This window comes from Plectropomus leopardus, chromosome 3, assembly GCF_026936395.1.
Source record: "Plectropomus leopardus strain MGB_pleo_1.0 chromosome 3, ASM2693639v1, whole genome shotgun sequence".
Classification (NCBI taxonomy): domain Eukaryota; kingdom Metazoa; phylum Chordata; class Actinopteri; order Perciformes; family Serranidae; genus Plectropomus; species Plectropomus leopardus.
The window spans coordinates 4,821,409-4,837,500 of record NC_142178.1 but is presented as its reverse complement, the minus strand read 5'-3'; the positions used below and the strand labels follow the sequence as shown (position 1 = coordinate 4,837,500).

General features: G+C 40.1%; 1 protein-coding gene across 11 annotated transcripts in view; it reads left to right on the top strand.

Annotated features, from left to right (window-relative positions):
- slit2 (slit homolog 2 (Drosophila)) overlaps window positions 1–16,092 on the top strand; it is a 129,432-nt gene that overhangs the window by 106,322 nt on the left and 7,018 nt on the right. For 5 of the 11 annotated variants that reach the window (XM_088075403.1, XM_088075400.1, XM_088075399.1 and 2 more), the window contains 9 exons: window positions 1,979–2,142; window positions 2,595–2,627; window positions 3,190–3,314; window positions 4,418–4,515; window positions 8,243–8,382; window positions 10,628–10,651; window positions 12,956–13,049; window positions 13,662–13,799; window positions 14,929–15,169. In XM_088075403.1, the coding sequence (XP_087931529.1) occupies window positions 1,979–2,142; window positions 2,595–2,627; window positions 3,190–3,314; window positions 4,418–4,515; window positions 8,243–8,382; window positions 10,628–10,651; window positions 12,956–13,049; window positions 13,662–13,799; window positions 14,929–15,169 (1,057 nt within the window). The remainder of the gene's footprint in view (window positions 1–1,978; window positions 2,143–2,594; window positions 2,628–3,189; window positions 3,315–4,417; window positions 4,516–8,242; window positions 8,383–10,627; window positions 10,652–12,955; window positions 13,050–13,661; window positions 13,800–14,928; window positions 15,170–16,092) is intronic. The other 6 variants (XM_042484929.2, XM_088075405.1, XM_042484930.2 and 3 more) reach the window with 3 other exon arrangements.

Here is a 16,092-nt window from a genome sequence, read left to right as displayed (position 1 = left end):
TACCTTTTTTCACCGTATAGAATTGCAAAGTAAGGAAAAACACATTATCATGACAAAAGAGCCTTATCTCGTCGTCCAAAAAGGAAAGTGTCTGTTCAGTGAGGCTTCTCTGTGAATGTATCAGGCTGCCAAAAGTAACTAAGCGGCAAACTCATCTTCAGCTACTTCCTTTACCCAGCTCTCCTCTTTTTTCCTTTCTATTTTTTCTATAGCATTTACCATTAAAGGGTGGTATATGTATATGGAGGGATTCAGATTTATTGTACTTTTGTATGTCTCATTGTTTTTTTTTTATTTTCATTTCATTGTTATTTTTTGTTTTGAATTCAGTTTAATTTCAGGTAGTTTCTACACTGGGTTTGCTTGTTTCAGTTTGATTTTATTGTTTAGTTTGGCTTTTATTAGCTTCAGCATTATTATTATTTATCAGGGGCAAGATTTATCAAGTTCAGAACAGGTTTTACAATACAAAAAAAAAACACTTTGCAAAGGCAGACGATCCAAGTTTCAATAACCGTATGCAACACCTCCCCGTACTTGTCTTGTCTATTAGTTTCAGGCTTACACATACTGTATAAACATGTACACATGTCCACCCCAAGCTCTGTAATTAAACATAACTATATACACTGGAGCAGAGGGAGTGCACATTGCTACATGTCCTGCCCAAAAGATGGAGAAGTTGAAACAGTATTGGGTTCATACAAAGTCTGCACATAGCTGGGTTATAAATTCAATCCATTTATTCCAGATTTGATGGAATTTATTCTTTTGGGTCCTCAAAAAGAAGGTCAGCTTTTCCATTTTAAATCTTTCCAAAATGATTTCATACCAGTCTTCCAAAGTGGGTGGTACTGGGTCACACCTTAGTTTTTAGTCTAGTTTTAGTGATCTGTGGTGGGATTCCAGAGTCCCTCCCTCTTCTGAGCAATGCTTCACTCTTTGTAGCAACAACAGCAAAACTGGACTAATATTTATCCCTTTTGCTAAATGATGGATTTAAGGGAAATCTGCTAAATGTATTCACTACAAAAACAGCAGTGCAGACTTAATACAGTGCAGAAATTCGATGTGCCACCTAAGAGCAGAAAAATTGACTTCACTTTGCTCTCTCCTCAATTCACTGATGTTCACTAAGCTCTCTGTAGAGAGAGTACAGGGATTCTATTGGCTGCACACAACTTTTCAGTTACCTGCTGGTGGGAATGCCCCCCGGGGTTCATGTGGATCAGCACCATGGACAGCGCTTGTGACAAGCTGCTGCTTTTTCTAGTGACGTCCTACTGCAGACTGCAAGTCTAATATTACCTCTATCTCTATAACAGAACCACAAGCCTGTTCCTCTTTGAGTACTCTAACACATCTGTCACAGCTGTTCCTTTCTCAAACAATCCAAGCAGCAATGATGAAGGTATCCAAAGGTGTTGGCATGAAACTGTCAGCGGAGTTATAGTCGAGAGATAAAGGCAGCGCCGTACAGCTTCCTGCATATGATTACTTACCAGTTAGATGGAAGCCAAGTAGCTGATGAATGAGCCAGTCACTGCGGTGCATGAATAAAGCAGATGATGCTAATAAGCTTATGCAAGCGCGACTTTAATGCTCTGCCTGGATTAATGCAATGCTCCATTAGTTACCTTAAAGAATTACCTTAGACTTTGTTTATTGAGCTGTGGAACATCAAGGAAAACTTTATGGGAAGTGTTTTAACTTTGAGAAATACTCCCGCCAAGACCGCTACCAGCGTGAAATAGATACCCCCAATCATCTCCACCACAGTCTCAGTTATTTATGGTAGAAATATACCTCACTTAATTTGACAGTGATGCACAGCTTGCTCTGTATTTAGACGATAACACATTTTCTTCTGTTTTGGCTCTGTGTTCCAGCACGTCAGATGTGAAATAAAGTGCTGAGTTCTCCTCCTGTTATTATGACTGAACATGGTTTCGCTCTTGTCTCTCTTCCTGGCTGACAGGGCTCTGGGTGCCAACCCTCTGTACTGTGACTGCCACATGCAGTGGCTGTCAGACTGGGTGAAGAGTGGCTACAAGGAGCCTGGCATCGCCCGCTGTGCTGGGCCCGGTGACATGACCGACAAACTGCTGCTCACCACGCCATCCAAGAAATTCACCTGCACAGGTAAACACATAGACAAACACAGTATGTTTAGTGTGCACTTTATGAGATGTCCAAATACAAATGCATGCACACAGATACTTTACAGACAAGCAGACTGTTATTATGCATTCACACACACACTTGATGAGGACTCCGAGAGGAGACCACAAGTTGCCATTTACGAAGTGTCCAATGAAAACCAAAATGACAACTTTTCATGGAAAAATTTAGCCTTGTTTTAATATTTGGTACGTTGCATTTTTGCTTTTTACTGTTTTTTTCCAGCAGTTGGTGATTGTTTTCACTGGACAGCAATGAAATGTTACAATTTAAACTTATAATATATAATAACTCTAACATCAACAAATTTGCTTGAGCATGATTTTGGCTGTAACTCATCATTCTGACTTATTATATCACATGACCACATGACTGAAACCTATTTTTAACCTAATCTAACTGACGCACTGTAGAAGTCCCGGGGCCTTGTGGTTTCCTGGTGCCAGGTAAAGTAGCCAATCATATCCCAGTACTTCCTCCTTAGTCCCTCCGTCCCCAGCTGCTCGAGACAGTCCCCGGCCCTGCTTTCCTCGTGCTTTGAGCCCTCACCAAAAGTGAACCGCTCTCTTTCCAATTCAGCCCTCATGTTCTGACCAGTACTGTGTGTCCTGACTGTTAGAACCTGATGTTATGTTATGAAATTTGGGAATATGCGTGTCCTCTGTACATGTCATGGACCTGTAAATGATGTCTTATGTGCTTTTAATTGTATGGGAAAAAACTTTTTTTTTCTTTTTTTTTCCTCACAAATTTGCATGTTGCATGCATAAAAGTTAATTGAAATGTCAAAAAGCACAGCTGCCAATTGGGAAAAACACTGTATTTTCATTCTGCAGCCAAAGAGTTAAATTGAATTGACACAAGACTCAGGTCCCTGATCATGTACAGCTGTCTGAGTGTATGTCAACCTATGTACTCTGACTTGTCTCACTCCCCAACATGTGAAACCTGATATAAAGCCAATGGTCTCTCTGTTGTGTATGTTTTGTGTGCGTTTGCATCACGCAGGTCCAGTAGATATGAGTATCCAGGCTAAGTGTGACCCTTGCCTGTCCAGCCCCTGCAAGAACGACGGTACCTGCTCAAATGACCCGGTGCACTACTACCGCTGCACCTGCCCCTATGGATTTAAGGTACGCATATTTTGGAAAGCCAAAGGGTTGTTTTCACGTACTCAAGAGCAGTGGCAAGGTGTGACTTTTCCATTAGGTGGGGCTAAAGCACCATAGGTAGCTCTGTGTATTGTGGCTGTTTTTCTATTTTTGAACATTATTATTCTATAAGTGTTTTTCATATCACAGAAACCACGTTTAGGAAAGTTGGATGTTATTATTATCACACTGTCGGTTATGTGTTGGTGTTTCTGTGCATCACGTTACACGGTAGAGGTGGTGGTGTCAGGGGTACTGGGGATGGCTGGCAGACGATCTTATATTTTAGGGGTTCATAAAACATACCTGAATTAACAAATATGTACAGTATTACCACAGATATTCCTGTAATTTTACATTACGCTGCTTCTAGCTGGTCTGATCAGCCAGTGGGTGCGCCTGTGGTCTTTGACCTGCCTTCTAGCTAACACAGTGTTGCCATGTTTTTTCAAAAACATCATTAATAGCCAGCTAAGTCACTGTAAAAAAAAAAAAAATCCTGTTGTTTTTACGGAAAGAAGTGGCAGTTGTGGTTGCAAGAATAATTCTGCGGAAAAAAAAATCAATAAAAACAAAAAACTTCACAGAACAACCTGTACATTTTACAGTTTAAAACTGTCATTACAACAGTTTAAAAGTTGAATTACAATAGCGTTAAACTGTAAAATGTACAGGTTGTCCTGTAAAATTGTTTCAGTTTTTAATGTATGTTTTACAGAGTTAATCTGGTCACCACAGCTGCACGTTTTTTCCGATGAAAATAACAAGACTTTTTTTTATGGTGATATGGATTTTGAAAATATTGTCTGCACTTTTACCAATATAATACATCTAAAAGCTGTCCAACTGGGATGAAAATCGCCCAATTTGGCAGCATTTCTCATTAGAGTATAGATTTCAGTATTGGAATTACAAGATAGGCGGCAGCCCAGCACCCCTTATAGACCATATGCCCCTGATCAAGAGTCTCTGCTGGTCACAAGGGCACAGAATAATCCCATCGCCATGAAAATAGATGCTAATACTGCATTTATAATAAGCTGTTCTATAGAAGCACTAAATGCTTTGTTTGTGTTTGCATGTAGGGTCAGAACTGTGAGGAGCCCATTCATGCCTGCATCAGTAACCCATGCCAGAATGGTGGCACCTGCCACCTGAAGGAAGGAGAAGGGAGCAACTTTTGGTGAGACTATTTGAAAAAGCTTTTTCTAACCTGATTAGTTTTGGCTACCATCTGTGTAAGCGTTATGTTAAAGAGGCTTTCCAACTATTTTATACTTGCATATCAGATTACTTGATTACTTGCCTTGAGAAGTGACACTCAACTCTATGAAAGCTGTAAAATGTCATCTGTAGCTCTGAGGGAAGGTTTCCAAAGAAAAAATACAACAGAAAGCCTGCATCACAAAATAAGATTGAAAAGACATGAGCATCTACCAGGCGAAGAGGGTCTACCTAAAGACGCTTAAGAGTTGCATTATGGGAATCACAGGATCCAACCTTTGTGCAGCTTGATCAAAGTTATAAACTAAGAGACTAGATAAATTGACACTTTGTTTCATGGGTTTGACCTTTCTTTTCTTAAGTCTGTCTCTTGTGGGTCCCACATCTTAATGGAAGTGTGATGCCAAATCGCCAGAGTGCCCCTTTAACATTTAAATAGCCACGAGGGCAACTCTGTGAACGACTCTCTGCCACAGTTTCTTTTTTTAAAGCTCCCACGAGGGAGCTGTAAAATCAGACATTTTCACATTCAACACTCAGTTTAAACAAATACCAGCTAATGATTAAAGCAGATATTGAAACCACCTCTATGAAGGTGATGACTAAAGTAAAAGCCTACCAAATGTCTGTTTTCTCCATTACAATGTAAAACTGTATTTGCGTACAAGTACTATGTGGTAAGGAGGCTTGAGAGTGTTGCACAATGCACCAAAGAAGTAAATTGTAATGGCAAAATCATTGATAACATTGATTACAGATCATAGACTCTATATAAAGATGGATGACACGCCCCCACTTACCCTCGCTATGCTTAAGTGAGGTTAAAATATTAGATATGGGCTCTGCCATCTTGCGATGGTGATGTAATTGAGATGTGGGGGAGTTCCACCCAAAACACCCGTCCAGCCAATCGCGCACAGCTCTATTGAATAGGAGCACATGGATTGGCTTTCACAGCTATCAGTCATGGCGTTAAATGCCCTTTTTGTAGAATTGAATAACTCATTAAAACCAAACTAATCATAAAACCGATCAATTGAGCAAACATAAGGCTGATGAGAACTACCTTCAGTGACAGAAACCAGATTTGGGAAACATTTATTTGGCGTGTACATTGAGTTTTTAGTTTGGCCTATGTCCAATTTACAAACATGGAGGGGCAGGCTTAATGACCTGTACTGCAGTCAGACACCTGGGGGCGATTGAGAACTGTCATGTTGTCCATCTTTATATACAGTCTATGTTACAGATGTTTGACTCAAATTCAAGCATGGACCAACCATAAATGAAACCACTGCGTGCTTTTTTTTCTGACAATTTTGTACTTGCCTACTCCTTCATCTCTTTCCAACCTGAAAAATATGATAAACGCACTTGCTCTGAATGTTTAAAAATCAGGTGTGGGAACAGAACTGGTTTCATGTTGATGGAAAAGGGGTAACAGTGACAAAACACCGCGTCTTATTTGCACAACAGCAGCAACAGAAACTTTGCTGATCCAGCAGAGTTGGGGCTGTCTGGCTGACCTTGCACTGGCTGGATTCGGGTTGCTGCGACAGCTGGGTGGGGGTCCGTCTCCGGAGCTGCTGCCCTCTCTCCTCTTGGCGAGCTGGTCTGTAGCGACGGGAGTGCGGCAGAGGAAACACTGCGATTTGAGTCTCTAGTGTTAGCTTACGTTATCTACATAAATGTGAAATTGAAGCTGCAGCCATGATCCTTTGACTCCTGTTAGCAAAACTTAAACACGCTTTGCTAATGTAATAATAACAATGAACATAATAATAACAATAATAGAAAACTTAATCTGGAAAGTGCTTTTTGAAACAAAGTCAAAAGTGCTTTGCATGGTTGATTCCAGATAAAAAAACAAAACACATCAGTGAAGCAGAGAAGCAAAGTTGGCAACTAACTGTCCTGAAGATTGCACTGAGGTATATAAACCAAACAATTATGATAATACAAAAATAAAAAAAATTACAGTATACTATGACAGTATAAGATAATCACAATAGTGATAATTAAACAAGACACGTTTGAAAGAAACAGTGTGTTAAAATTAATGAAAGGCTCTCTTTCACAGTTCAAGGAGTGATTAAAAAAATTTCACTGATTCTACGAGCCTGAGATCCTCAGGCAGGGAGTTCCAGAGCTGAGGGGCCATGACTGCAAAAGCTCGGTGTTGACGTGTTGACATTTATTTTATTTATTGTCAGACTCCGTTTTAGACCCTCTTTTTGATAACTCCATCTTCCTCTTTTAGGTTGCCTTGCAGTGAAGGCAGTTGTTGTCAGTGCTTGAACAGCAACGTTCCCTGTAGGGTTCTCTGCCCTTGAATCAGGCTTTCACCGAAAGGATGTGCATGTGCATCTGCATTACTAGAACAGAAAATAGGAGCAGCCTCTCTCTGAATTGACCTATGATTGATCAAAGTCTCCTGTCATGGGCTAGATTTCCAAAGCATGAAAGAAGAGCCAAGAGAAGGTTCAATCATTGCAATATGCAAAAGGTTTTCTATTTTATTTTATTTTATTTTGACCAATGATGCCAAAATGAAACTGCCTAATCCAGCTTCAAAGAGTAAACTTGTTATAATCAGTCGTGCTTGCAGCATGCTCGGGTTTTGGCAATGAAGTTGGCTAGTAAATTGTTGTCACAACTGAGCAGAATAATCTCTGCAGCAGCAAAAACAATCAGATCCAGGCCATAAAAAATTTAATATTTTGTGTTCACCTTGAAAATAAACAGAGCTTTAAAAAAAAAAAAAAAAAAGGGGGGGGTCAAACACCAGACAACAGTTAAAAAAAGAGATAACAATAAACCATTGAACCACTGATTATTGAGAACACACTATAGACACAACATGTGATCTGTGGACCCTCAGCAAATAATTCCATCAATAACTCCGCTGCACCGCCAATGACAGGTGGGCGTGAGTGTGCTCAGGGGACCAGTTGTGTCCTCACTCTGTCTCCAAGCTGGACAGCCCTGCTGTGAGAATCACCTCCTCTTCATTAGGCTGCTAAGTATTAACAGGAGGGGGGCTTACAGCTGTCTGCACACTCCGAGCACATTTGAAACGCCCACACAGACAATTAGACCGGCCCAAAATCACATGTCCTCCTGTTCCTCTCTTTCCTTGCCCTCTGTCTGTCTACTCTGTTACTTTTTCATATCAGTCTTCCTCTCCATGTCTGCATTTTCATCTTTGCAGGCTTTGGTTTCCTTCTCTGGCGTCGGGGGTGGAATATTTATCGTCAAGAGCTGTCGTTGACTATATAATGAGATATTAATCCACCCGAGTGTGTGCCGCATAAGAGCTCTTTATTAGACCCATAATATACCGCTCTGTGTGTGTGTGTGTGTGTGTGTGTATACGCAGTAATAAACCTGAGTAGTAGTTACAGAGTTGAGGCACGCTCACGTTAACAGAATAATGACTCTCTACTGGGGATATGTAGATGGAGCTGACACTGCTGTTATGAGCCACACGCATGGATTGTGCTTGTGTGTGTGTGCGTGTGTGTGTGTGTGTGTGTCTGTGTGTGTCTGTATCTGTGTCTGTGTCCGTGTCTGTGTGTCTCTTTGCCAACCAAAGGTGTCCCAGAGATTTCTGTTGTCAATGTTTTGCATGCGGCCTTACATGTGTTTATCCTTTGATAGCTGCTTACGTATGTGTGTGATCTCAGGTGTGTGTGTCCGGAGGGCTTTGAAGGCGACGCGTGCGAGATCAACATCGATGACTGTGAAGACAACGACTGCGAGAACAACTCCACCTGCATCGATGGGATCAACAACTACACATGCATGTGCTCACCGGAATACACAGGTAATATTCCCCATTCTGTATTCTCTGTTCACATTTTTACCGTCAGTATCACTGAACAAATAAACATGGCACTCTGTCAGGGCCTCATTATGAAGACTAAATAAGTTCTGGAATTCCATCTTATCTTAAACACAATGCGAGATGACTGTATTTCCACTGAGTGATGTTAAACGATTTGCCCTCTCACGATAACATTCCAAAACATTAGCAGCTTTATTTCTATTGCAGCCACCGCACTAGCCGTCATTATTTCATATCCAAGGCAATATAGGCGTGTTATGCGAGCAATAATGGAAGGGCAAGCCACTTATATGTGGGAGCGGCCACATATGAGGGATTTCTGGAAGGTGATAGTCCACAATTTCACAGAGGAATTGTGGATTCAAAACTTCCGGATGATCTTTAAAGAGTTGTGCGATGCAATGACCTCTCTTGTAGATCCTGTTGGATCATGAGGGAGCCAGTTCCTACTGACAAGCATATAGCCATAGCATCATGTGACCAAAAAAGTGTTTCCATTGCAGTTTTTGAAGTATGGCTTTTTCAAATTGCCTGCGTTGCGTTTCCACTTTGTGTATTTGGGAAGCAGACAAATCTGCTAGTTCATGTTTTATTTAGTCTGGCAGACGCACATGGTGCCCCTGCCATTAAGACAGATTTGCAGTCAACTTTAATATGGGGCGCGTTTGTTTCAATGATTGATAGAGAGGCATCATCGGTTCAGATTTAAAAAGCCAAACGTCACACATGTTACTGCTCAAATTAGTCGTAATTTCATCCAGTGTGCTCCATCCAGCACAATGTCCCAGAATCACAAAACTCAGATCAAACTGTCAAACTAGCCATTACTGATGAATCAAGATTCTATTATTGCATTTCTCACCTCAAATGTTTCCAGAAACATAATTTAGTGTACTGTTTAGCTGTAATTCGAGAAAGTCTGCGACCAGGCCACAGAGATCAAAAAGGCCTTATTGTCATGGTGTTGTGATACAACAAAATTAGGAAGCTCATGTCGCTCAACGATACATCACAAGTTGCGTTGCTCTGATTTGTTATTATTCTATCCAGTTGTATCCAGATAGTTTGGTTTACAACCATTGATAATGGCCATCACATGTAGCCTAATACAAGTAGTAGTAAAAGTGAAGTGATTTAAGCTCCAGACTGTGCTGCAAATTTTCAACTCAGTTTTAAGCACCATTGTGTAAAATTATTTTTAACTCAGTGACTAGATGTCTCATGCAAAAATGCACCTTGGGAGTTGTAGTTAACTTTTACACTGTGAAATCTGACAAGTTGATCTTATTTACAAAAAACAAATCCTGGAAACTTATGCCTTGTAAAATGTAAGTCAATACAAGATAAGATAAGAAGATACTTTATTCATCACTGAAAGGGAAATTCAGGTGTCCAGCAGCTCAAATTACAATACAATACACATGCACATCCTATAAATAGAATATCATATAAATAAAGATGATTAATCAAGTGAATAATGAAGATAAAATAAAATAAATAAATAAATAAAAAGAGAGAGTGCTAATAAATACTTCATTTACTGAAGTTGCTAAAACTTTGAAAGATGGATTTTAGTCAATTTAGTCCATTTTTAAGTTGCAGCAACTTCACAAAATTAGGTAAATATAACTAATTTTTTAAGTAAGCTTAACAATTGGATATAAAGATAACATAGAAGTAATAGCTATATTAACTTACCTTTTTCGAGGCACTACATTCCCTAATTTTTTTTAAGTAAGATCAGCTTCTCAGATTTTACAGTGTACCTTGAAGATTTTACTCACTTATACCTTTAACCTTTTATCAAAGAAGCAAATATTTTCTGACATAGCCATTTATCTTTTGCACCAATGCAGATCCAAGTTGCAGAGGTGCTCCAGCTGTGAGCCAACCAACATTGCATATTGAAAAAATAAATTGTAACTTCTCCACATCACCAACTGTGCAACTGCTCTGTGTCCACTGAAATGTGGAACATACACAGACAAGGAAGGCTTTTTAGAGGACTAAACTGCAGACAAATCCTGTTATACTCTAACTAACACTGCTCTGTTGCTGCTTGTTTGTCTGCTTTTGCACTGTGCTAATCATCTCTGACTGCTAACCTTTGTGGCGGTGTTCTCTCTGTCTTTCTGTGTCTCGCTGTCCTGTGTCTTTTTTCATGTCTCGCTCTGCTTTCTATCATCTGTCGTCTTTTTTTTTTCTTTTTTTTCTGTGGTCGCAGCTGCTACCAATGAGGTGGAGAGAGGTTAGTCTGTTCTTCTCTCTGTCCTTTTCGTCCCTCTCTCCTTACTTGCTTCCTTCCATCCTATGCTTCCTTCCCTCATTTCCTGTGCTTTATCCACACTTCCTATAAAACTTTGGTCTTCAGTGCCACAGATTGAACACACTGTATGCAGTCACGCTCCATGTCAGCAGTGCATGTGCTTGAAGTTCAAACAGACTGCTGAGTTTGAAATTCATCCTCTCAGATATTGGTGGTTATTCTGCTTGCAGCTTTATGCATACATGTTATTACAGAAGCAAAACTGTTTCATAATGTTTCAGGTGAACATTTTGACTTTTAATCCTTTGAAAACTGAGCAAATTTGCTTGTTTCTTTAAAAAAACAACACAAAAAGCAGGCCCAGTTGCTGATTGCCTTTTTTCCATGTTTTTGAAAGACATCAAACCAATTTGCTCGATGTTTCAAAGGTGTTATGTTTGTGAAAGGCATCTGAACACGGCACAAGAAAACTGTTGTCGATCCAGGTCTCAAAGTGTTAAGGAGAAGCCTGGTGATATTCTGTGTGTTTAAATACCAAGCCCAAAGAGGTGTATTTCCATCTCTCAATACTTTCCAGTTTCCCCTACCTGTCTGTGGCGCTCAGCCCCGAGACCATTTGTTCCTCCAGAAACATAAATCTTTTAAACATTTTAAAGAGCTCAGTGATAACAACTGTAGGACTTACAGCATACCACTTCAAAAGTGTTCATAAAGAAATGCTTCACCACGGTCATTTGTATTTCAGTTACTCACTATGTGTTGTGTTGAATTCATGAAGGAATTTTTTTTTTTTTTTTTTTGCATGCCTCCAGACTGAACGAAGAATTCAAAAACTTGTTTAATTGAAGTCAGGGATCCATGTTTAACCACAGCAAAACTATATCAAAACTAGGGCTGTCAAGATAACACGTTAGTTTCCATTAATTAATCACAGAAAAAATAACGCGTTAAAAAAATCAATGCTGATTAACTGTTCCGCGGTGCGTCATTGAAGGCCACAGTGGCTTTTAACCTGCGTTTTCATACCAGCGGAGTACTTCACGCCTGAAATATCACCTTAAAGCAAAGCATTCAGCAGCGGTACCCGTGTTAACAGGTTAGAGCAGCCACTCTGCCTGCATGAGCTTCCAAATTCACAAGTGGGGTATTTTACTAATGTATTTTCTGCGGTAGAACAAAACGTTAAAGTCTCTTAAGCTTGTGTGAGTCACAGACCCTAAGGGAACTGGGAGTGCTAAAATGCTAATTAATTTCCGTCTTTTAGAGATTCCTGGGGCACTCTGTTTACCATTTACCATAAATGAAACTTGGATTATACTGCAAAAGGTGTCGGAGAGTTATAAAATGGATGTTTTTATAGCACAACCCCCTTTTACTCCATTTCATCAAGAATTCTCTCCATTTTTGGATTCTTCATTTACTGTAGTGGCATGTGAGAAAAAAACAATATAGGTAACATAGATGAGAAAATGATATACAGATAATCATTTTGCAGTAAGACTAATATGACCAACTTTTCATTGGTTAGTCTCACATAAAATCGCTGACCGGTTCTCTTAATGACAGCTGGGTCCTCCTTATTAAAGCCATTTACTGATGCAATCTAAAACTGATAGACTGGGACACGAAGACACCCACTGTCTGATAATAAACTATGTGAGGATTTCCATTTAACAATAATAATCTATTAATATGACTGCTTCTAAGTAAGTGAGGCAGTACCATCACTGCTGAGATAGAAATAGCTGAGATATATAGCTCCAAAACACCAACATGCGTCTCCCATCGTCTCACCCACATTCTCATTGATCAGAGTAGACTGTGTGCTGTCAGGAGTATTGGTTTATTCCCTGATGCCTCATCAGCGATTCATTCAGAGTTCAGAGTTTTAGGAACGTCAGGATACACGCGGGAATATCATCAGGAATGTGACATTCCCAGAGATGAGATCATTTATCAGACCACTGTGTTGGTCCTGGCCACGAGAGAGTCATCCATCATCAGTGTACACACCCATACAACACACACATACACACACACACACACTCATTTCTGTGCATGCAGTACAGATACATACAGCACTGCGTGCACACACAGAGATGCTCAAGCATACCAAGATGCACACACTGTAAATATTGAGGTGTTACACATTATAATTTCACTTTATTATTTTTCTGAATGTTATGCAAAGTATTGAAAAGGTGTTGAGATGATTTGTATGTGTGTGTGTGTGTGTGTGTGTGTGTGTGTGTGTGTGTGTGTGTGTGTGTGTGTGTGTGTTCCTAGGGGAGCTATGTGAAGAGAAACTGGATTTCTGTGCTCCAGAGCTGAACCCATGTCAGCACGACTCAAAGTGCATTTTGACCCCTCAGGGATACAAGTGAGTGGATTCCACACAAACACACACACACGCATGTACACAAATGCAGAGTTGGTGGAGTTAGCTGTGTTTTCTTGTTTCTCTCCCATGAGATTTGAGTACTAACATTTCTCACACTGAAATAAATGAGTTGCTGGTTTTTCCCTGCAGAGATAAGCTCTCTGTGTGTGTTGGTGTGTAGGGGAGGTGTTGGGAGTGTGATTTGGGCTCCCTCATAAGCTTTCCTATCCAGATTTTATTTGAACCTGGGTTTAGTTGTACTCCCTCGCGAAGTGTACTCGGGTCAGTGTAGTTTGTCTGTGCTACCGTGTGTGTGTTTGTGTGTGTGCGCTCGTTGCTAAGCTGTATAAAGTTATCAACCTGGCAGCCTGGAAGCTGCTGCTCTTCATCAGGCAACTGGAAACACAACATAAACTTAGCTTTCATTGCCTGGATGTGTCTTTTCTTTGTACATACTGACACCTTGTTAAGGATAGGAAGAATATAATGTATAATTTATGTTTAACCATGAAAACTGCTACTCAGTCTGTGGATGAAAGTTCTCCATCAATACGTATTTCTGTGTTTTTGCGTGTGTGTGTGTGTCTGTGTGTGTGTGTGCATATGTTTTAGGTGTGAGTGCACTCCGGGCTATGTAGGTGAGCACTGTGAGCTGGACTATAACGACTGTGAAGACAACAAGTGTCAGAACGGAGGTCAGTGCATTGACGCAGTCAACGGATACACCTGCGTCTGTCCAGAGGGATACAGGTAATGCACACAGCCCAGCAGGAACTCACACATATTGATCTTATTTTTAGCGTTGCTGACTTTATTTATTTATTCAACCAAAGCAACCTCTTGAGATCAAGAATCTATTTTTCAAGAGTCCTGGCCAAGACGGGCAGCAACAGACTGAGATCATGGAACAAAAATAAAAATCAAAATATACAACTCTAAAACAGACAATATAAAACATGAAAATAAGTTACCACAAGGAAGGTCTAAAAAGTATGCTAATATATACTATAAGTAAACCATTAAAAAAAAATGAATTAAAAGACCAGCTGAAGAGACTCCCAGATGTGGAAGATGACACACAATAGTCTTGCAACAGAGCTTTGAAACAGCCTTGAGGAACCAAAGAGTGCAGCTTTAAGTCTTTCTGCAGAAGATTCCACATACATAGAGCTGCATACTATGCCTTTTAAAATTAATAGTTTTAAATTGCCGACTTTTTCCAAACTGAAGTGTCAACATTTGCTTGAGTCTTTAATATGGCAAAATGTTCTGGGTTTTTTTTTTCTTTTGCCAAAAACCATCTGTTTTTCCCTTACACCATATAAAATGTGTATTTCTTTGCAGTGTGTGGTGTGAAAGGAGCTCCTCCTGGTGTTGACTATTAGTTATTGCTCTGTCTCTTTCCGTCTATCTATCAATCTATGCACCTCAAAGTTACATTATTATCATGTTGTATTCCAAATTCTTCTGTCTGTGTTGATGGATTCAGGTTTGATCTCAGGACAATGTAGTTTGTAATTTTTTTGGAAGCCAATTCTCAAATTTTAGGTGTCAAATTGTCCTTGAAACAACCAGTAAAAATGGTCTGTTCATGACTTTGGTGCCCTGATTTGCCAAATAAAATATAATTTTAAAGAAAAAAAAAGACATGTTAGTATTCAAACTAACTACATGTTTCAAGCAAGTTTTAAGTCTTTTGAACTTAATTTTCACAAGGCATTTAATAGAGACCACTTTAGGAACATTATTAACTTTGATTGGGAGTACTTTTTACTTAGCTGCAGCATAGCCTAGTTAATGTAGCAGCATCATACTTTCAAAAAATAATGAAACACAGCTTACTTGTACTCAATGTCTGTGCAATGTGTGTGTGTTGCAGTGGGTTATTTTGCGAGTTCTCACCCCCGATGGTCCTTCCTCGCACCAGCCCCTGTGACAACCACGAGTGCCTCAATGGGGCACAGTGCGTCGTCATGGGAACGGACCCCCAATGCCAGTGTCTTCACGGTTATGAGGGCGAACGCTGTGAGACGCTCGTCAGCGTCAACTTTGTCAACCGCGAGTCCTACCTGCAATTTCCCTCCAGTCTCCTCTCACCAGAGACCAACATAAGCCTACAGGTGTGAGCTTTGTACCAAACCTCATCTCAGTCTTTAGATGTTCTGATCGCAACTTAACTTTTCTGGTTCACTCTCACCACTCTCACAGCAACATTTTCAGACTCAGTAGGCAGCTGTTTTCAGTGGAAAAGCTTTAAAAACCCAGCATACTCTACCTGCTCGACACCTAACAACAAGGACACAGTGTGTAACTAGCTGGTGAACACAGTCGCTAAAGAGCTACATATCCATCAGGTGTTGGTGGAAAGCTAGCTCATCTTTGTGCCCATAGACTGCAAAAGAATAATGGACTAGCCACCGTGAAGTCATCCATTGGTTTACAGACTTTTTTGAACTCTCGAGTTTGGCATTTATGCTGTTGCCATCTTGGATTTTTTGGAGCCAGAGTTGACTATATTTGATTGTGAGGATGCAGATAACCTTAAAGCAAGCTGCTAGCTTGGTTAGCACATGCATTTACAGCTACTGTTGACTGTTATGCCAATGCAACTTTTCACTAGCAAAAAAACACGCTTAAAATCACTAAAACAAAATGTACTTACTGGAAAAACCAAGCATCTCATTCCTTAGAAGATCTTTTAGTACAACCAAACACTGAACAGGACTTTTTCTTTTTTCCAGAACTGAAAACAAACTGAAATAGTGACAGCTATGGCTACAGCTATACTCTGTGAATTTGGGACTGCAGTTTTTGGCACTTCCACGTTGGCATAATTTTTCAGCCTCAGAGATTACTGCTTGTCTGCTTTTTATGTATTAGCATACATCCTGATCACAGCAGTCTTGTTGTTTAAGTATCTTGTAGAGACCTAAATGTGTGATAACAGGCAAAACCTGGGCCTGGTAGAGAGGGTAAATATTGGACTTTAGTAGGACATGTCAGCTTGAAAGGCGACAATGTGATATGTCAGTGTGTATGAATC